General features: G+C 49.1%; 11 protein-coding genes and 1 non-coding gene across 12 annotated transcripts; 9 read left to right on the top strand and 3 right to left on the bottom strand.

Annotated features, from left to right (window-relative positions):
- Positions 1-195: 195 nt before the first annotated feature.
- BABINDRAFT_6705 (ubiquitin carboxyl-terminal hydrolase family protein) lies at positions 196-1647 on the bottom strand (the record flags this gene model as incomplete). Its single annotated transcript, XM_019132493.1, has 1 exon — positions 196-1647. The coding sequence occupies one exon, from the start codon at positions 1645-1647 to the stop codon at positions 196-198; it is 1452 nt and encodes a 483-aa protein (XP_018987424.1).
- Positions 1648-2528: 881 nt separating this feature from the next.
- On the top strand, positions 2529-2829 carry ACB1 (long-chain fatty acid transporter; the record flags this gene model as incomplete). Its single annotated transcript, XM_019132492.1, has 2 exons — positions 2529-2555; positions 2605-2829. 2 exons carry the CDS (start codon positions 2529-2531, stop codon positions 2827-2829), a joined length of 252 nt encoding a protein of 83 aa, XP_018987423.1.
- On the bottom strand, positions 2826-3645 carry BABINDRAFT_170629 (uncharacterized protein; the record flags this gene model as incomplete). The annotated part of the gene is made up of 2 exons (XM_019130753.1): positions 2826-2849; positions 3196-3645. The coding sequence occupies 2 exons, from the start codon at positions 3643-3645 to the stop codon at positions 2826-2828; spliced, it is 474 nt and encodes a 157-aa protein (XP_018987422.1).
- Positions 3646-3796: 151 nt separating this feature from the next.
- Positions 3797-4927, top strand: REX2 (Rex2p). Its single transcript, XM_019128150.1, has one exon. The coding sequence runs from the start codon at positions 3802-3804 to the stop codon at positions 4834-4836; it is 1035 nt and encodes a 344-aa protein (XP_018987421.1). The 5' UTR covers positions 3797-3801; the 3' UTR covers positions 4837-4927.
- Positions 4928-5756: 829 nt separating this feature from the next.
- Positions 5757-10589, top strand: RIM15 (protein kinase; the record flags this gene model as incomplete). Its single annotated transcript, XM_019131091.1, has 3 exons — positions 5757-7262; positions 7377-9509; positions 9618-10589. The coding sequence occupies 3 exons, from the start codon at positions 5757-5759 to the stop codon at positions 10320-10322; spliced, it is 4344 nt and encodes a 1447-aa protein (XP_018987420.1). The 3' UTR covers positions 10323-10589.
- Positions 10590-11251: 662 nt separating this feature from the next.
- Positions 11252-11621, bottom strand: BABINDRAFT_115311 (uncharacterized protein). The gene has a single exon (XM_019126877.1). The coding sequence runs from the start codon at positions 11526-11528 to the stop codon at positions 11340-11342; it is 189 nt and encodes a 62-aa protein (XP_018987419.1). The 5' UTR covers positions 11529-11621; the 3' UTR covers positions 11252-11339.
- Positions 11622-12032: 411 nt separating this feature from the next.
- Positions 12033-13313, top strand: BABINDRAFT_160286 (acetate uptake transporter family protein). The gene has a single exon (XM_019128149.1). The coding sequence runs from the start codon at positions 12460-12462 to the stop codon at positions 13231-13233; it is 774 nt and encodes a 257-aa protein (XP_018987418.1). The 5' UTR covers positions 12033-12459; the 3' UTR covers positions 13234-13313.
- Positions 13314-13355: 42 nt separating this feature from the next.
- Positions 13356-13811, top strand: BABINDRAFT_160285 (uncharacterized protein). Its single transcript, XM_019128148.1, has one exon. It carries the CDS (start codon positions 13594-13596, stop codon positions 13777-13779), a length of 186 nt encoding a protein of 61 aa, XP_018987417.1. The 5' UTR covers positions 13356-13593; the 3' UTR covers positions 13780-13811.
- Positions 13812-14307: 496 nt separating this feature from the next.
- Positions 14308-15099, top strand: BABINDRAFT_6699 (acetate uptake transporter family protein; the record flags this gene model as incomplete). The annotated part of the gene is made up of 1 exon (XM_019132489.1): positions 14308-15099. One exon carries the CDS (start codon positions 14308-14310, stop codon positions 15097-15099), a length of 792 nt encoding a protein of 263 aa, XP_018987416.1.
- Positions 15100-16503: 1404 nt separating this feature from the next.
- BABINDRAFT_33296 (acetate uptake transporter family protein) lies at positions 16504-17301 on the top strand (the record flags this gene model as incomplete). Its single annotated transcript, XM_019131627.1, has 1 exon — positions 16504-17301. The coding sequence occupies one exon, from the start codon at positions 16504-16506 to the stop codon at positions 17299-17301; it is 798 nt and encodes a 265-aa protein (XP_018987415.1).
- Positions 17302-17801: 500 nt separating this feature from the next.
- On the top strand, positions 17802-17875 carry BABINDRAFT_t83. The gene has a single exon. It is a non-coding gene; the product is annotated as a tRNA-Asn (tRNA).
- Positions 17876-18964: 1089 nt separating this feature from the next.
- Positions 18965-20264, top strand: BABINDRAFT_160282 (uncharacterized protein). The gene has a single exon (XM_019128147.1). It carries the CDS (start codon positions 19010-19012, stop codon positions 20057-20059), a length of 1050 nt encoding a protein of 349 aa, XP_018987414.1. The 5' UTR covers positions 18965-19009; the 3' UTR covers positions 20060-20264.
- The last annotated feature ends 201 nt before the right edge of the window (positions 20265-20465 follow it).

Raw genomic sequence — 20465 nt, 5'->3', positions numbered from 1 at the left:
AGGACATGGGTAAAGATAATCTAGAAGTGCAGAAAATCAGCGTAAAGGTACCTGGACGAAAGAAGGTAGGGTGGTAAAAATTCGCGCTTAGAGTATGTTCAAACAGGTTGTACTTGCGGACATAACAAATATATATTCTCTATAGTCGCCGCTAATCCTCAGAATTGTTTGGTAATCGCGATAAAAATCATTATTTTACACTCGGGCCCAGATCTGCACATAGCTCTCTTCAAGAAACAACAACTCCTTCTCAATTTCGTCAACCTTCAAATCGTGAATCCTCACCCAGCCTTTTCCATCCTCTAATTGTACCTTCCACAACGACCTGTCCTTGCCCTCCACCCCGTTGTTCTCGTCTGTCACCACCTCGTGGATGGCGTTCCCAAGCAATTTGTAATGCAACGGCGCTGTCTGGTTCTCCACGTACGGAGCCATGTCCAAAACGGTAGGGAACTTCACTACGGTTTGATTTCTGTCGGCATGATCCATTCCCTGCGGAAACCGATTGAAATGCAAGATCAAATACTTTGGAAGCTTGATAATTTTGTACTTGCGAACGGCCCCAGGGCTACTAGTCACCGTGTAGCCGTTGTACTTGGCAAGTAACTGGAGAAGCGAGCATTGGGCAATCGCAGCCTGGCCATTCAGCAAGTTATCTTTCTTGAACAACAGCTGTGAGGGAAGGTCGAGGGTAAGGATCCAAAACCGGGTATCGCTGGTAGTAATAGCGGTATCAGTGGTAAATTGCACGGTATTGGTATTTTTATTAGTGGATGCCACCACTTTCTGTGTCATGATGCGAATCTTTCCCTGGAATGCCCTTGCGATCACGGTTCCCTTGGGCATCACCTTCGCCAACGGTGCGTGGAGCTGGTTGAGCAACCACACAAAGAGGTCCTTAGGTTCCTTCTGGTTAGTGATCGTGAAGGTATTCTTGGAGGCAATGTCGATATACTGCAAAAGCTCATGGGGCGAAACATGTGCCTTAAACAACTTGGATGACCACATCTTCCGCACAAGCAACCCGAACTTGGAGTTGAGCTCGTTGGCAGCGATAAGGGCCGGGTTTGCGAGGTAAAAGTCGCGCACCGGAGGAACATGACTCAACAATTGAAGCACCACATTCGCGTAATCGTTAGCGTTGATGTTGTTTAACCCCACGTAACCGGCCCGATACGCTTTGTGGTTCAAATCATAGGCCTGGGCCCGGGTGGACAACTGAGCAATCTGTTCGGGGGTATAGGCGGGATCCACAAGGTACTTGATGTCCTCTAGTATCAGATTCTTGGCGGTAACCTCTCTGTTCTCGGGCAAAATGTAGATTCGGAGAGTGCTCAAGTTGATATACACGTGATGGTCGTCATTGATGGAGTGTAGGTACGCGTAGGACGCCTTGTTGCGCCCTTGGAAGTACTTTGAGCACACAAGACAGGCATAGACGTTAACCTTCGCAAGAGACACCGAGCACACTTTTTCAAAATCAAAGTCAAGACGGGACCGGTCGATGGTCTCCAAGTATAGCGTCTGCATTTCCGACAGCGGCCGGAGTTGTGGGGGGTCCTCGTAGTCCCCACCGTCCAGGGAATCGCTGGGGCTTTCTATTGCCACCTTCTGGCGCTTAACGTTTCGCAGCTCATCGAATGGCATGGGAAATGGGTTGATCGGTAAAGATAGATGGAAGAAGCTGATCCTGGCCAAGGCAAAATGTTGCAACTTCATCCTGTGTATACACCTTTCGGCGCCGCACGTGTAAGAATTGGATGCGTGAATGACGAAAACGGCAGCACCTTAAAATCTGATTTAGACATGCGAGAGGGCTTCGAACCCTGATTCAACGCTTCTTATTACGGTTAACGCCTATATACGTAGCATCAAACATCCTCTCAGGTATTTAAAACCAAAACTTGACTGGAAATACGTTGCTATTGGATATATATCCGTTGGTATAATCTCAACATTTATAGAAGCGTATCACCTGCTTGAGAAAGACCCGGAAGATAAGCTTGGCAAATATTATTAGTGCGTGTTTATTAGCGATCATAAGTATGTTTATTGGCTGCATCTGTGAACGTGGTTGTCTTGCCGATTGTGCTAGTAGGGTGGCTATCTGGTTCAGATGTGATTTGCAGAACCGAGGTATTTATTCCTCTTTGGTTTAATTTTTTATTCTTTCGTAATTTTCAATCGTTACCGTAGCTTTCAATTGTTGTAATCTTACTATATTTTTCAGCTGTCACCATAACTTTCATCCTCCTTGATGCCACCCTTTTAGCACCTCTCCACAGCCCACGCTCCAATGCGAAACATACCTGTGGCTCCGTGGCTCCGTTTCTCCTACTTCGTTATTTTGCATGTGATACAGTTGATGGCGTCCAGATCGGTTACCCCGCCTCACCACGTGATATTTATCCTCTACACGACCAACCAGAACCCAGAAAATGCAGTGTTGGGCTGGGCGTATAAATAACCCAGATCAGACGCCACATGCCCCTTTCCGTTTTTTCCCATCATTATAAAACTCAATCACAATGGTCTCCGCTTTATTCACTGAAAAGGTATATGCGCAATTATAGCCCTCTAATAGCCCAGTACTAACAATTGCAGGCTGCTGCCGTCAACGCCTTAACCACCCGCCCATCCGACGACCAATTGTTGGCCTTGTACGGCTTGTACAAGCAGGCCACTGTCGGTGACAACGAAACCGCCAAGCCAGGTATGTTCGACTTGAAGGGCAAGTACAAGTGGGAATCTTGGAACAAGTTGAAGGGTACCTCTCAGGAAGATGCCGAAAAGCAGTACATTGCTTTGGTCGACGAATTGTTGGCTTAGATCCGAACGGTAAATACCAGCTGTATGCTGAATATATGTCAAGCTTCTGAGTCTGTAGACGGGGATATTGGGGGTAGCTGCGAGGGACGTTGGGGACACCGCCTGGTAGGCAAAAAGGCATACGCTGTTATGGGTTGATTGGTGACATCCATTTAATACCAATATAAATGTATGCTTCGACACATAGGAGTAAAGGTGTGGTAGGGATGGTACGGCTAACATGCCTATCAGCAAAGTATCAGATTCTTACAAATATTGAGATGGAAACTATACCTACATCAGTAACCCCCGCTTATAATCTCATTTCTAGTTGAGCTTCAACTTCTGGGAGTTGACAATTCCAAAGTATCTCCTCAAGTAATCAACCAACATCACGAATGGAATCACAAAAGTGGGGAAGTAGACCCCCACAAGGGCCCAGACCTCGCTCTGGGTCAAACCATTCCTAGCACCCTCCAACACAATCTCCACAATGCACACCAACGAGGTCACAGAGGCATTGAAGCCGTACAAGATCATCCCCGGAGCCATGGTCAACGTCAACATCTGGCCCTTCCTTCCTAACAACCTGTAGGCGGCCCACGCAAAGAATGGCAACTGAAACACCATCTCGATGATCCCGAAGCACCAGAGCCAGTTGCGGACGTTCACAAGAAGGAAATCCTTGTTCTGCTCAAAGTGGAACTTCAAGATCTGCTGCTGCAAGAGCGGGCGGTGCGCCGGCGGAATCACCAAGGAGGAGTCGATGAGCACCGTGATGGGGATGTGAAGAAGAAAGTACGCCGCGTAAAATTTGTCCAACCCTGCCAAAGTCATGTTTATCTGAGTCTTATGGTGTCAAGGAAAATACGCAATGTCCGTGTTTAATGCCCACATCGCACTTGCCTCGCGTCCCATGGCACACAACCGTACGCGAAAAATTTATACGCGTACTTCTGGCACCCTTCAGCCAGATCAGCCGTGGCTTCTCCAATGTTCCCCCGTTTCACTCGTAGAATCGCCCCGTTCCAGCTCACCCGACTTTTGTTCAGACAAGCACATAAACAAACCGTGAAAAAGCCCACCGATAACATCTCCGCCCTCCTCCACAAGAAGCAACTCCAGGAAAAGGTCAAGCAGTACAAGATGTCCGAAAATATTGAAAAGAGAAAGCTCTCCGCTGGCTTACCGGAAAAGCCGGACTTCAAGAAGACCAAGACCGCGTCCAATGCTGATTTTCTCGAGGCGGTGTTGAAGAAGGATGCGCAGAAGGGCGCCGCGCCCGTCTCTACTACAAACATTCTCCAGGCGGTGTTGTCCGACGCGGATGCTCAGAAGGAAAAGGACAACAAACCAATCGTGTGGATCGACTGTGAAATGACTGGTTTGGACGTTTTCAACGACCACATCATTGAAATTGCGTGTATCATCACCGACTCCCAATTGAACGTGCTCGACGAAGTCTGCTACGAGTCCGTCATCCACTGCCCGAAGCAAACCATGGACAAGATGGGTGAGTGGTGCATCGAACACCACGGTCAGTCGGGGCTCACCGAAAAAGTTATCAACACTACCAAGACCTTGACGCAGGTGGAGGATGAGTTGTTAGCGTACATCTCCAAGTACGTCGCAAAGGGCAGAGGCCTCTTGGCCGGGAACAGTGTCCACATGGACAGAGTCTTCATGATCAGAGAGTTCCCAAAGATCATCGAGTACTTGCACTATAGAATTATCGACGTCTCGTCCATCATGGAGGTTGGCTGGAGACACAACCCGCGCTTGATGATGTGCTTCCCGAAGAAGCACCAGGCGCATACCGCCAAGGCCGATATCTTGGAGAGCATCGACCAACTCAGGTGGTACTGGAACAACTACTTGAAGAGCTACGACGAGTCCACCGCTGTCATCCAGAAGTATAAAGAGGATAAAAAGAAGGCCAAGCTTACACAAGAAGTTAAGGCCGTGTCGGAAAAGCTTGATGAGACAGAAGAGAGGAAGGATGAAGGCGAAAGAGTCGAGGAGAAGTAGAGATTTGTATATTTAGTTGATAAAATTAAGCTTTGGTGAGTATAAATTGGCCAAAGATCAATTTGAAGCTCCGTTCGAGAATTAATGGGATGTATTCGAATATTATACCTTACCGTAACGTAGCTGTCAGGCATACCAATTTTCAGTTGAACCTATAACTAAGCGCGTGGAATGGTCCATTATCGCCTCCCATGAAATTCATACATTTTATTTTTTTTTTTTTTTTTTGCCGCATAAAATCCCCCGCCTTCATTTCGTTTGATTATCCTCTGACTGACTCCCAAATATCGTTCTACAAGTCCATATTCCTCTCTGTTAAATCGTAAAACCCCGTACCGCCTCATTTCCGTACGACCTCCGTATAAGAATTCGCGCGCCACAAATTCCCCCTTTAGGTGCCCCTGTGCGTTGATTGACGCACGCAATATCAAACGGTATATTAGATGTTGAGGGAATAAAGTCAACTTTCCTTGACATCCCAGTTCCATTTCCTCCTGACCTGAAACTGCTACCTCAAATCACATCGCCCTTAACAAAGGTTCCTTATATTCCCGGAATCTAGAATGGGAGACCACAAGCACCGTCTGACAGTTCAGACCAACCCCACCCCCGGTACTGAAGGCGGAAAGCTGCCGGGTATTGCGACGCCAATTCCGCTGTACTTTAGCAATGCAAAGTTTCCCCAATACAGCCATATCGCCAGAGACCACGGCACCAGTCTCCAGTCGACACCATCGCCGCTTTCCGAGGCGATTGAACCCGGTGCGCGCGATCACTCCATGTCGCCGTGTGAAATGCTCCCGGGATCGTATTCGCCACACACAGCCGACATGCAAACTGAGCCGTACCGCTACATGGATACATTTCTCCGCCACGTTACCCCGCCCATCAGCACCGCTCCTGGCCGTACTATAAGCCTGATGGTGCGAACGCGGACCAAAGAGTCTGAGGACGAGCAGGAAGACTTGAGGATAGCGTCGTCCAAAAACCCCACAACCCTCTTGGAGCTCGACTTGGACGGGAACATCCGATACCTCGGGAAGACGTGGGAGTGTGTCGTGGGCACCAAGGTGAAGCCGTTCGTAGGCCAGCACATCTCCGAGTTGATCGTCGGAGAAACCTCCGATAAGCAGATCTTCAACCAGGCGATCGATATCATGACCAAGGACGACACCAGCTACCGGGTGAAATTTGTCACCCGCACAGAGCGCGTCTCAGATATAAGGGTAGCGTCTGATGATGAGTCGCGGGAAGAGTCCCCTAATGCCACGCTAGACGCCAGTCCTCGGAACATGGCACTAGACAGCGGAGACGACAATAGCATTGCTTCGAGTGTGGAGGAAGAATTCATCGAAATGGAGGGCCAGGGGGTGTTGATCCACGATCCAAAGACGCAGGTGCCGACGCACCTGATGTGGCTTCTCAAGCCGTTCGTCCCGACCAATGTGGAGCTTGAGCTTCCGTACGAGCTCACCGACTATCTCGGTTTCGGCGCCGATATCTTTGCGGCATACCTTCTTAACCTCAACGAACTCGGCGTCATCGACGAAAACAACGTCCCGCCGCCGAAACAGGTTCTCTGCCGCATCTGTGAGCAGCACGTGCCCGCGTGGTTCATCGAGCGGCACAGCGAGTTGTGTTTTGTCGAGCACAAGGCCCAGGACAATGTCCAGCAGGCCCACGACCAGTTGGTAGAACACCGGAACTTGATCCTAGTGATCTCAGACAGCATCAACCGCAGAAACTCCCGCGCCAGCTCCAACCCCAGCGGCAGCAGCGGCAGCACGCCCCTCTCAAGTTCTCCTCTCCCATCGCCGAAGCTCCCCCTTGCCTTCCTGGATGTATCCCCCACCGCGGCCCTAGTCCACGACTACAAAGGCATCCCCTTGCCGTCTCCCTCCTCCACCGATGCGTCGTCCGGGGCTGCTGCGAACCTCTTATTGCTCAAGCGCCACAGCGTTCAGTACAAACGGTACCCTTTGAAGCTGTTGGGGATTTTGGTCGAGCTCTGCGACGAGGCCTTGAGCATCAATCCCGGCGAGTTGGAACCTGAAACCATGGAGGTGGCGTACTCCCCGGGCTCCGAAAAGGCAATTAAGCACGCGCAGAACTGGAAACGGTTGGACTCCAGTGACCCCGCGATCAACATTCTCATCGAGGACACCGAGGCGTTGGTTCAGACCAAGGTGGACTTTATTTTGCGGTACGCCGCGTCTCTCCAATACTCGGAAAAGATCAAGCGCGAGACCGACAAGTTGGTTTTGCAAACAGTTGCCGACACGGTGGAAAAGATCCGGGACTCTACGTATCTGACATCACCCCACAATTACACCACCCCGATGGCCCAGCCCATAACTACCGCCCTCCCGGACACCGAAGCCGTTCGCATGGTTCATTCGCCGCAGCCGAAGAAGCTTAATCGCTCGGTGTACTCCAACACTAGCTCCAAAAGCGAGTTGTTTTTCAGTGACACCTACGGGGACGCAGAACTGCCTCAGTCGGAAGCGCGCTTGCTCTCGTCGCCATTGAACCTCCGAAAGGACCCGAAAGAACAGTCGAAGCGGTCCGTCACCCCCACCGACGTTTTGCTCCGCGGGAGACCGTCGCGCTCCTCCAGAAGCACCTCCAGCGACCTACTCGACCTGGAGCGCGCCAAGTCGCGCAGCTCCTACTCCCCCAGACGGCACCTCTCGCCCATCCCCAACTACGTCTCCAATTCCCCGATGACGTCGGTCCAGCGAATTTCCAGAGGCGGCAGCCACGGCGAGACACCAAACGATTCGCCGGCGCTCTCAGCCTTAGAGGTTCTGTTCCATTCAGGCGAAACCCGTCACAACTCGGGCGAGGTCCCCCAGCTCCACCTTCCGCCCGGTGTGGTTAGTGATGCCAAGGCCAGGCCACCTCTTTCGCCGCTCCTCGTTTCCACCACCCCGAGTGTGCGGATCACCACCCCGTCGATTAGAGACTATGAGATCGTGAAGCCCATCAGCAAGGGCGCGTTTGGATCGGTTTTCCTCGCGAAAAGACGGCTCACGGGCGATTTCTACGCCATCAAGGTGCTCAAAAAGTCCGACATGATTGCCAAGAACCAGGTCATGAACATCAAGTCCGAGCGTGCCATTATGATGGCCCAATCTGACTCACCCTACGTGGCAAAGTTGTACGCCACCTTCCAGAGCAACAAGTACCTTTTCTTGGTGATGGAGTACATGAACGGTGGCGACTGTGCAGCGTTGCTCAAGGCGATGGTGGCGTTGCCGAACGAGTGGGCAAAAAAGTACGTGGCGGAAATGATTGTCGTGGTGACTGACCTCCACGATAAGGGCATCATCCACCGTGATTTGAAGCCAGACAACTTCTTGATCGACAGCAAGGGTCACTTGAAGTTGACCGACTTTGGGTTGTCAAAAATGGGGATTGTGCGCAGACAGGACCCCAGGCGGAGGAACAGCGCCATGGAACCGCCTATCGACTTGTTCAGCGGGCTTTCGATGAGCGAGAGCGCTCCGAAGGGTATGGCGTTGTCGCTCTCTCCGGCGGTGGAAAAGATTGCGTATGATAAAGCAAGCGCCAGTTCTCCCACCACCACCTTTTTGGACCAGTACATGAAACAGGACAGGGCCAGCTCCGCGGGAAAGCGTTCCTGTTCCGGCTCGAGCGCCGCGGACGTGCCTACAATGAGACCCGTCATGTCCGCGTCTGTCGCCTCGCAGAGCTCTTTTGCGGTGGAGGACGAGCAGAGTGCCGATGATACCAACCCCTACGCGTTGTTTGACCCCCAGGACACCGCGTCGAACAAGAAGTTTGTGGGGACGCCCGATTACCTTGCCCCCGAGACCATCACCGGCGCCACCCAAAGCGCCGCCTCCGACTGGTGGTCTATTGGATGCATTCTCTTTGAGTTTTTGTTCGGCTATCCTCCGTTCCATGCGGAAAGCGCCGAAAAGGTGTTTGAGCAGATCTTGTCTGGGAAGATCGAGTGGCCGGAGGACGAGGTTGTGGGAGAAGTGTGTGCGCCCGCTGCCAAGGATCTCATTCTCAAGCTCTTGGTGCTCGATCCGGAGCAGCGCTTGGGGAGCGATAACAGCGATAACATCAAGCGGCACCCGTATTTTGATAATACCAACTGGAACGAGTTGTGGGACGAGGACCGTGACTTTGTGCCGGCGTTAGACGGCCCGGAAAGCACCGATTATTTTGACTCCAGAGGCGCGGAGGCGTCGGTTTTCCCCACAGAAGGGTCCGATGAAGAAGAGTTTGCACTCCCAGAAAATAGCAACGCCATCCACACCACTGCCTTGGGCTCTCCGATGATGCGCAACTTGGCGCTGAACGTCTCCACCCCCCCTACGCCGGCGTCCCGTGAAAGACGAGGCAGTCGATTGAACGATAACTTTGGCGAGTTCGGCTCGTTCCAGTTCCGAAACTACACCGCGCTAGACAAGGCTAACAAGGATGTTATCAACCGGTTGAAGACGGAGCACATGGAGCACCGCCAGAGTCTCTCGAGCGCTTCCTCCGACTCTCTCCAGCGGTCTCGCTCTAGGGGCTACTCCTTCACCTCGTCTCCGGTGACTGCGAAACCACCAATGTCCCCTAATATACACCACCAGAGAGTGAGCTCCATTGCGAGCACTTTCTCGTCTGGCGATGAAAACCTCTACTATGGTGAGGTTTCCAACCCGCCGACGCCTGTTTCGCCTCACATTGGCTTGGCCTCGTTATCTGCTTCCTCTGGCGTCGCCCCAACCATTGCTCATATCTCCCCTGTGGCCCCCAAGGCTACCTTTGCCAAACCCCTCCTTCCATCCTTGACCGCCACCTCTTCTGCCTCCTCCAGTTCGCCCAAGCCCATCTCGGCGCTCCCGAAAACGATCCACCAGAGATCGTTTGGCGGAGACCTGTCCCCGTCCACGTCCGAAAGCGAGATGGAGTTCCGTTCGTCTGCGTTGATGCGGATTAAGCAGAGGAGAGAAAGCTCCCGTAGAAAGGAATCTTCCTTTTCGTCCATGTCCGGAGAGGTGGTGAGACCCATGTTCCACAAACTTGACGTGGTGCTCTGTGAGCCCAACACGGCGAGTCGTCTGGCGGCGGAGAAATTGTTGCACAAGCTTGGTTGCAATGCGATCGTGGTGGCGACAGGTGATTCGTTGGCGAGAAAAGTCACGGGCGAGGTAAAGTTTGACTTGATTTTCACCTCGTTCAAGCTTCCCAACTTGGATACCAGCGTGGATCTCGCAAAGTTGATCCGTCACACCGCTAGTATCAATTCGGGGACGCCGCTTGTGTGCGTTACAAGGTATACGACCGAGGCGGCCGAATCCAGTGCTTTTGACCTTGTTATCGAGCAGCCATTGACCGAGAAGTTGGTGACCAATACTTTGATGCGGTTCTGCAACTGGTGTCCAGTGGTGTCAGACTACGAAGAGGCTATTTCTGATAGTGACGGTTCCTGTACCCCACCCGTGTTCAATCGAGAGGGCTGAGAGGAGTTGCTTGTGGTTTAGCCGTGTTTTTCGATCATTTGTGTTTCTAGTTTCTACCGGATGTCTTAAAGGTACCTAATCCAAGTTTATTTGTCTCGTACAATCTATTTAATTCATGGTCTTAGGTATCCCATAATTTCAGTTTAGGGTGCTGAAGGTGCCAGCAAAAAGCCAATCTCTAAAGTGGATTTACGTAACCGCGCCATATCAGCGTGCCTCTTTTAGATCTCAGAGCAATAACTTCCGAGAATAAATCCTGAATCTGCACATTACCTGTAGCTCGTGAAAACCCTCAGTCTTAACCTATAAGTGTCACGTGTGAAGTAGAATCAACTCTGTTGGGCCTTCAGTCAAGTCTTTAACGGCCTTGCCAGATACGGATTTCGTGGTCATACTCTTTGCATGGGTGTCGGGCTTTACCTGGAAAAGTCCTCTCAGAGCAAAGTGAAAGATATACCAAGCTTTTGCCTCTAAACTTTCCGATCATTCTGCGTTAATGGAATAGTGGGGTGGTGGGGCACCGCCTAGGAAATTCAATGTGCCTACGAGTGGGGGTGGGGCTGCGTTTCGGACGGCCGGAACGCTAGCTGTGACCGAATGTGCATGGAACTAGCCTACAGCCGCGCTCTCTTTTCTGAATATACAGTGATGGGTTTTTTTGCCTGGTAAACCAAAAAAAAAATACAGTGATGGGGAACCGGAACGATGCAGCGTGTGCAAAAAAAAAAGGAACGGGCAATCGTATGATTCTACCGAACAAATGTCGGCTCCGAGCCAGAACTCTAACTATGGCATCTGGACTGAAAGACAAGCTCGGTTGTACCACGACGTTTGTCTGCATCTTGGCATGAGGCCAAGGCTTCCCGTCCTGGTGGCCTTACCTATTCCACAACAGGGCCTATTTTGTGCATCAATCCGTGGATTTACGACCCAACAACTAAGGATAAAATCGCCGCATCGTGCACACGTTTGCACCATGCGGTAAGTTTTCTGACAGCGACGTCCTGTATCATTTACCTAGACACGCTCGACTCGATAAAATCTTTCATGAGCCGTCGCTATGGAATTCAAAAAGTAAGCAGCAGAAATTTCCAAGTGCTCGAATCTGGAACCGAAGGTTACGGATTTATGGCTATTGACCGCCTCGCTTGAAGGGCGAACCACAGAGCTAAGACTGCTTAAACTTTTTTGGGATATGCTTGGCATTCACTCAATGTGTGACGCAGTTGTCCGAACGGTGGCCAGGCCCCGTGCTCACCAGCATGTTTGGCAACTCTCTTTCAACTCCTTTGGATGAGCGTTTCCGCGCCTCGGTTTTTCTGGACACATCTTGTGCATTGGTGTAACGTGGGTGGCATAGAACTCCGCAATGGCCACCGGGATTGCAAACCTTAAAGTAATGCACCGGAGTATCTGCGTGACGGGGGCTCTATGCCGCTTCTGAAATAATCCGACTTTAGCGCTGAAACTCCCAAAACTCTTTGGACATTTAACTGGTTTGTGATAGATTGGTATGTTTTAGCGCATTTTTCATTGCAGTTTGAGAGTGAACTTGTAAATCCCTGCCTTCTTCTGCTACTTGTCTGGGGTGCCAACGGGGAGAGCGTTGGGAAATGCTTCGTCATCAATTGCCAAGCTATCTGCCATTGCCTTTTCCACTATTCCGCAGCATAAAGGAGGACTATTCTGGGGGCGGTTACGGATAGGCCCTTTGTTGTCGCTTCCCTAGTTTAGACGATTTGTGTATTTGCTGTAGCGAAGGTTATGCACCTCGTATGCACAACCACCTCAAACCTAAAGAGCACGGACACATAATCCGTAAACTCTCCCTTCCACCCATCAGCCGTGATGCTGAACGTCACTCCAGCCAGGTTTGCTTGATGTCCTGTCATGGATATCGATCCAACCATGCGTGCCCTTGCGAAGACAGAATTGCGACGCAACTACCTTAGCCCTTCCCCACAATTTTGCCCAGACTTTTACATATTTCGTTTTGGGCGTTTTGAACCGATCCCGGCAAATGAATTTGCTTAACAGTATGACACGCAAGGAGGTGACACGTATAAGAAGACTTTGCCCCGCTCAAACTTGGTGGCAGTCCTTTACTTAAAGTATTCAGTTATAAAGCATCTCTATAATGTCCCAATCTCACACCTCATCCAGTCAAGGCTCCTACCACGAAGAAGAAGAATTCGGTAAGGTCGAGCACGGCAATGACGGCACCAGAGCCTACGTTATTATCGGCAAACAGAAATTCTTGAAGGAAGACTTGGCCCAAGCCTTCGGGGGGAACTTTCAAGTTGAACAGTACGCGCCAGCTCCATCCAGAAAGTTCGGCAACCCCGCCCCTCTTGGGTTAAGCGCTTTCGCCTTGACCACGTTTGTCTTGTCGATGATCAATGCGAGAGCCATGGGCATCAGTCACGCCAATGTCGTGGTTGGTTTGGCCTTATTCTACGGAGGGTTCATCCAGCTTTTGGCCGGTATGTGGGAAATTGCGGTTGAAAACACCTTTGGTGGGGTTGCACTTTCCTCCTACGGTGGTTTTTGGATGTCATGGGCTGCCCTTAACGTTCCTTGGTTCGGTATTAGCACCGCTTACACTGACAGCAAGGAGCACACCAATGCTATTGCTTTCTTCCTCTTGGGCTGGACCATCTTCACCTTTATGCTTTGGTTGTGCACTATGAAGTCCACCTGGGCTTTCTTTGCTTTGTTCTCCTTCTTGTTGGTCACCTTTATCTTGTTAACTATTGGTGACTTTACTGGTAAACTTGGGGTTACCAGAGCCGGTGGTGTTTTCGGTGTTATTACCGCGTTTATCGCTTGGTACAATGCGTACGCGGGTATCGCCAACCCCCAGAATACCTACGTTCATGTCAAGGCCGTTGCCATGCCTTCCTTTGCCTAATCACTCGCAGGTGCCTTTTTTCGTTCCAAAACCAAGCTATTCTTAGTAGCCCTTGCTACCCTTACTTTACAACTAGAGCTTTAATTTAATAAAAGATATATATATATATATATTATTTGCGTGTGATCCTAAAGTATAAATTTAACCAATCGTTCACGGTTCTGATTTCACATGAGGATAATGGCTAGGGGTCGTTGACAATCTCTGTATATATCAGATTGTTGAGACAAAATTCCTTACTGTTAAGGTTTAGGGCCGGTTCTGTTGCCACCTATTCAATGTTTTTTTTCTCCTACAAATCCAATCTAACTAGTGCCCCAGTCGGTGGAGCTTTTATTCTAATTTGGTGCCATATCTGATATGCATCAGGTTTTAGTCGAGTCTTTAATCTGGCGTTCAAGTTTAGCAGGCGGCCTAAAAAAAGAGGCTGACTCCGGAAACGTAGTTTCTGTGTATCAGTCATACATATTTTACTGTGAGATAATACTGGACCGAATAGATCTTTCCTTCCACCCCCCAGACTCTGCTCCAACCCCCGTCTGGTGATGGCATCACATTAGACAAAGAACCACGTGCTTTTTGATAAGTTGCTACTAAAACTTAGGCACGTGCATGCTTATAAGGTTAAGCGTCGACCGATGCTGCCGTTTCTTAGAGGACAAGGCCTAAGTCTGCATGCGGGAAATATCTGCAGAAGAAACGCAGTATTTATCCGAAAATCTCGGAGGGGGATACGGACGATAATTCGGAATTAACGGTGGAGCTTGCCATATGCATCCAGTCCGTGATTCAATACTATTAGCGTTGGGTCTTTCAGGAAATTTTCGTTCGGTGATATCCATGAGTCGCCAGATGGAACTGGGTGGGTTTGTGCCACACTCAATGGTACAGACGACAGGCCCTTGTCATGCACGAGTAACAAAAGACGCAGAATTACCTTCACCGATACCTCCCGGAGACTTGTTCGGAGTTAGGCACTCCAAATATCAAACCAAAACTCAAATCTATAGGTACGCTACATATATTCATCAGCTTGAAGTTATTATTTTTATTCGACCCCACCAGCAAGAACAAATGACCAGCTCTCTTCACATTTCTGAGAACCATTCGAAGTCTCTTGACACTCCTGACGACGAGTTCGGAAAGGTCCAACACTTCCATGATGGCGAAAAGGAGTATATAATGATCGGACAACAGAAATTCTTGAAGGAAGACTTGGCCCAAGCCTTCGGTGGTCGAATGCAGGTGGAGCAGTTTGCACCAGCTCCTTCAAGACGCTTTGCCAACCCGGCGCCTCTAGGCTTGTGTGGTTTTGCCTTAACCACGTTTGTGTTGTCCATGTGTAACGCAAGGGCAATGGGGATCAAGACTCCAAACATTGTAGTGGGCTTGGCAATGTTCTACGGTGGGCTCATCCAACTCTTGGCTGGTATGTGGGAAATTGCGGTTGAGAACACTTTTGGTGGGGTTGCTCTTTCCTCCTACGGTGGGTTCTGGATGTCCTACGCAGCGATTAACATTCCGTGGTTTGGTATCGTGGCGGCTTACGAGGATAATCCCCAGGAGTTGGCCGACGCGGTGGGAGTTTTCTTGTTGGGTTGGTTTATTTTCACGTTCTTTATGTTGTTGTGCACCATGAAGTCTACCGTAGCGTTTTTCTTGTTGTTTCTCTTTCTTGACATTACCTTCTTGCTCTTGGCCATCGGAGAGTTTAGTGGTAAGGTGGGGGTTACCAGAACTGGCGGTGTGTTTGGTGTCATCACTTCGTTTATCGCCTGGTACAATGCCTATGCGGGTATTGCTAACATCCAAAACTCCTATTTAAGAGTCAAGGTTGTCCCCTTTCCGACGAGATCTATGGCTTGATGGAATATCCTTATTCTCTGATATCAGATTGTCTTATCGGTTAACTCCTAGCTATAAAGTTATCCCCTGTGGATCTGTACTAACTAGACCAATCTTATTGGCGTGAGAAGCTCTTTAGTAACTAGCGATCAAAGACCATCTCGAGTAGATAGCATTGCTAAAATTTATAATCCGTACCTCCGATATTACTATGTTTCTGAATGAATTGTTTTTTTTAATGAATACAGCAAAAGAAACGATTAAACGTCATCTTTTTGCTTTGACACCAAACGAAAAACACCTCTCATACTCACACCCGGAATACAGGTCGTATATCCTAGGTGTGACCAAGTTGACTAAGGCATGTGTCCAAGCTCCGGGGGAATAGTGTGAAATTATCGTGTTGAGTAAAACACCCGATTTCCAAATCAGATCTATGGTTTATTGCAGCCCCCATACTATCCTGCTCTTTTTGTCACCCCATAGTTTCTCCAGAGTATCCCTGCATGCCCACATTGTTGCACCCGTGAATCCGAGCCAAACGCATGAGCCCCGGGAACACATCTGGACAGGATTAACTTCAGTCTCATACTCTAGTTCCCTTGCAGCGGTAAACACGGATCCGGGATCCTAATGCATAATATCGAGCATAGTTTTTCAATCGATAACGGAAATACTATCGAACCTGTAGCCTCCAAGAATGCGGCGGCGATAAGCAAAGAGCACGCAATATGGAGCATGCTATATGCAGAACTCTGGTCACGCAGGGGAACCTCTATTCTGTCGTGACATTACATCCATCCAGCCGTAGTTGATCTCCACTGGGATTCCAGAACACAGTCACATACAGCACGGTTGCCAGCTATCATACGCGTAGATAAACCAAAAGTAGGTTGGTCAAAGGTGGATAGATTTTACAACGACGTGCATATGCTGTTTCATTCGGCTCATGCAGAAAGGCCCCAAAGTGCATGACAAGCCTGAATGACCAGTCAGGCTTAAAGGCTTATACAGCAATTCACCGCTTATTACCGGTACTATGAGTTTATTTCTTGTGAGTACAGGACGCCCAGGCTACTAGCTTGCTAGATAACTAGGACAGGTGAATTTAAGCATCTTTGCAGCTGGTCCTCATGCTGCTTGCACCCCACACTCGTTCGCTGTATTCAGAGTTTCTGGCTATCTAAGGGCCGTGGTCACATAGAGAACACACCCTTGCCATAATTTCAATCCGTATGATTTACCCCACCAGGAACTACTTGATGGTTTCAATTCCGGATCTGTAGACTAGCTTATATTGTCCGTGACCTTGATGAAAATCGCAACCTTAATATCTTTCCTATATAAGTCTTACGACAGCTCCTACTTCACCCATTTGTTCATCCCGTACATATAGCATAATCAAAACAGCCCAAACAAATAACAATGTCAGACTCCCTCCACATTTCTGAGGACCAACCGAAGCCTCTTGAGACTCCTGACGACGAGTTCGGAAAGGTCCAACACTTCCATGATGGCGAAAAAGAGTACATCTTGATCGGAAAGCAGAAATTCTTGAAGGAGGACTTGGCCCAAGCCTTTGGTGGTACGTTGCAGCCCGAACAGTACGCGCCGGCTCCATCCAGAAAGTTCGGTAACCCTGCGCCCCTTGGGTTATGCGGTTTCGCCTTAACCACGTTCGTGTTGTCTATGTGTAACGCAAGGGCAATGGGGGTCAAGACCCCAAACATTGTAGTGGGCTTGGCAATGTTCTACGGTGGGCTCATCCAACTCTTGGCTGGTATGTGGGAAATTGCGGTTGAGAACACTTTTGGTGGGGTTGCTCTTTCCTCCTACGGTGGGTTCTGGATGTCCTACGCAGCGATTAACATTCCGTGGTTTGGTATCGTGGCGGCTTACGAGGATAATCCCCAGGAGTTGGCCGACGCGGTGGGATTCTTCTTATTGGGTTGGTTTTTTTTCACGTTCTTCATGTTGTTGTGCACCATGAAGTCAACCTTGGCATTCTTCCTTTTGTTTTTCATCCTTGACATTACCTTCTTGCTCTTGGCCATCGGAGAGTTTAGTGGTAAGGTGGGGGTTACCAGAGCTGGCGGTGTGTTTGGTGTCATCACTTCGTTTATCGCCTGGTACAATGCCTATGCGGGTGTCGCCAACAAGCAGAATTCGTACCTTAGAATCAGGGTACTTCCATTACCAACCAGAACCCGCTCTATGGCGTGAATAATTTTCCCGTTCTTTAATATTTCTTCCCGTTTAACCCCTAATTCGTTAGGGCTGAAGGTGCTCTCTAATGATCTTTTTTTACTAGCCTTACTTAAATATATGAAACTATACCACAAGGATTGAACTATTGGGTAACATCCAATTATCTTGGCTGTGAGGAGCGATGTTACCAGCCCATTGTCCTGACTATAAGAAGCAATGTTGCGGTGAGATACATTGGAAGAGCTTACACAAGGTAGCCTCCTTCTTCGACCTGAACTAGGTCTTTCGTGGCCTGGGCATGTAACTGTTAATTTAAAGATCAGCTTGATCTCCGCCGAGATCGTATTCCCTTATAACCTACCTTGAAGAAGAATCAGACCCTGCTTGGCCGTATCAGACTTGGGCTTTTGAGCGAGGGTAGGAATCCGAATAAGGCTGATATAACCATTAGTTCCACCACAAGAGTATATCTTCAGATTTGGAAGACACCTAAAACCGGACAGGTCGTACTGAATGATTTCGTGGCCAAGTTGGTTAAGGCGTGTGACTGTTAATCACAAGATCGTGAGTTCGACCCTCACCGAGATCGGTATATTTTTGTATTTGGTTCACACTACAATCCCTGTGTAATTAGCAACCGGTCTTTGCCGTAAATGGCTTATGATGTCTTATTAATCAGGCGGGTTTCTGAACGTAAATGGCATGTTTGGAAACAGCCGTTGAAAGGCTAAACTACGAAGCCGTCTCCTGCTCTCACCCCAAAATGATCTAGCTACTATTTTTACCGGCTGATTCTTTATTAGGATTTATTTACCATAATATAGCCTCCTTTTACGTCCCTCTCTCCACTTTATAGTGTCTTGTCTCTTTGGGGTGTATCCTCTTCATGCTGGTTGCTCCGTCAACATGTTTGAACGCGTCCTTAAACCCACCGAGTCACACCTACCAACTTGTCCCACCCCTTCCTTCATAATTAATATACTTTGTATGGGTCTAAAGTATTAGCCTAACAAAACGAGCAAGCGCTCCGTAGACAACGGCTAGTGAAACTGCCTGTACCGCTTACAACTAGCGCACGTACGTTATTCACTTATGACTGCTAGTTCAACTCTCCACGACTCACGCTTTTAGTCTGAATGCCGTCAAACTCAGGTTTTAAGACGTCAACTTTCGTATAATTACGCGTCTAAACCGTAATCCCCGGAAGCTTCGAAGACCTAACTTGGAATATGGCCAATCCTAGTTCGGTAATTGCCACAAAATAGGCCAGACAAAAGCTCCAACAGCTTAAAGCACAGTTAAACCAGCTCACATGCTATACATCCGAGACATATACTTTCACGCAAGGGTGATACACCATGGTCAATCAAAATAAGAACGTGGGCATAGTAAACTGTGGAAGTGTTCCCAGAAGCCGGTCCGAAGTCGGCCCCAGCACCGTACGGCTAGGTGCATTTGATCGGCGTTTACCGCATTGGGAAATTCCTAGCACACGCATCGAGATTAGTAAGATAAAAAAATGTTTACCTAATGTGCAGGGAGCCACCACGGAGATAAAAATAAACAGAGCTCTGTGGCAAAAAATATATATAACCCCAACTTCTCCTGTTCTACTTCTTACACTAAGCCCCTTCCGGTTTAACCTTGAGATTTGGGAAAGCAAGAAAAAAAGCTTGACGCCAGCCCCAACTTGGACCTTCATTTATCATAGACTAACCCCACCATGGTTGCTCTTTTTGCCAAAATCTTCGGAAGCAAAGCTGCAGATCTTGCAAAAGCCAAAGCGGAGATTGCAGAAATCATTCCAGTTGTGAATGAATCCGACGATGATACCTGCTCCATGGATTGTGGCGCTTGTACCACTTCCTTTCCCTCCTCCCTCAAGCTTTCGGACGAGGATGACGGAAACACCGTGTTGTGGAGGTCGACCGCGAATTACGATTTGCACTGCGTGGTTCCTACCGGGAAGACCGATTGGATCAGAGATGCCACCGATGTGAGAGGGACCGTGAAGAAGCAGATCGCCGAGTGGAGCAAAAGCAACACGGCCACAAAGTTGGTGGGTAAGGACGGCGAGCGCGGCTCTATCAAGGTGTCGACTTCTTCCTTGCCTTTGGGTGATGAAATGGATCCGGCCTATATTAACGGAACCAAGGCCGATGTTTTGCTTTTGCCGTACTTTGTCTGGGTGCACGGGTTGACTGTGGATAAAGTCGACTCTGTGTTGACAGAAGTTGTGGATATCTTGCAAAAGGCCCAAGAGGATAAGTCGGGTGACGATACTGCCGAGTTGGCTGGCGAAACTACTAAGTTAGCTATCGGCGAGGCTGAGGAGACTACGACGCTGCTGGTTGGTGAAACTGAGGAGGCTACCAAGTTGCCGGTTGGCGAAGTCCAGGGCTTCGCAGTCAAGGCCTGTGGTTTCCAGTCTCACATCTTCCTCTGCTCCCACCAGACAAGAGACAAGAGATGCGGTATCACCGCACCAATCATGAAGCGCGAGATGGAAGACATTCTCAGAGACAAGGACCTTTTGCGTGACTATGGTGACGACAGAGCTGGTGGTGTCAAGGTCAGTTTCGTGAACCACGTAGGTGGCCACAAGTACACCGCCAACGTGATGATTTACAAGAAGAACGGTGACATGATCTGGCTCGCACGCTGCCATCCAAAGAATGTCCAGCTGATCTTGGAGGAGAGTGTCCTAGGTAAGGGCCGAGTCTGGGCCGAGAAGGTGAGATTGGTTCAGAAAACAAACCCAATTGCATGGTGATCCGCCGTCATTTTGCTCTTTAGTTTCAATGATATACATTAGAATTATCTTTAATTGGGCGTAGTCGGGTGTACTGGAGAAACTTTAACCCTGCGAATGTCATCTAACGGGTCGGTTTACTCTTGACGGATATTACCAATATGCTCTCCAGAGTTTTCCATATTTCCTGAAACTTATATCTAGTTTTATGATATAAACTCCCTCATTAACACACCTCGTTCGTAAACTTTAGGGCAAAGTCCCCACCCTTTGTTGTATTGCATTATATTTGGGGTTTCAATCTGTAGGCCCTGGGCTGAGAAGCTAGACTTAGAGTCGCACGATGGAGAAACCAGGCTCAGAGTCGCACGATTGTAGTCCCCTCCTTACATTATTCAGCAAACGCTTTGATTACTATATTACATAA

The sequence above is a fragment of the Babjeviella inositovora genome, assembly GCF_001661335.1.
Source record: "Babjeviella inositovora NRRL Y-12698 unplaced genomic scaffold BABINscaffold_2, whole genome shotgun sequence".
NCBI lineage: Eukaryota > Fungi > Ascomycota > Pichiomycetes > Serinales > Babjeviella > Babjeviella inositovora.
This window is presented reverse-complemented; position numbering and strand designations above follow the sequence as displayed.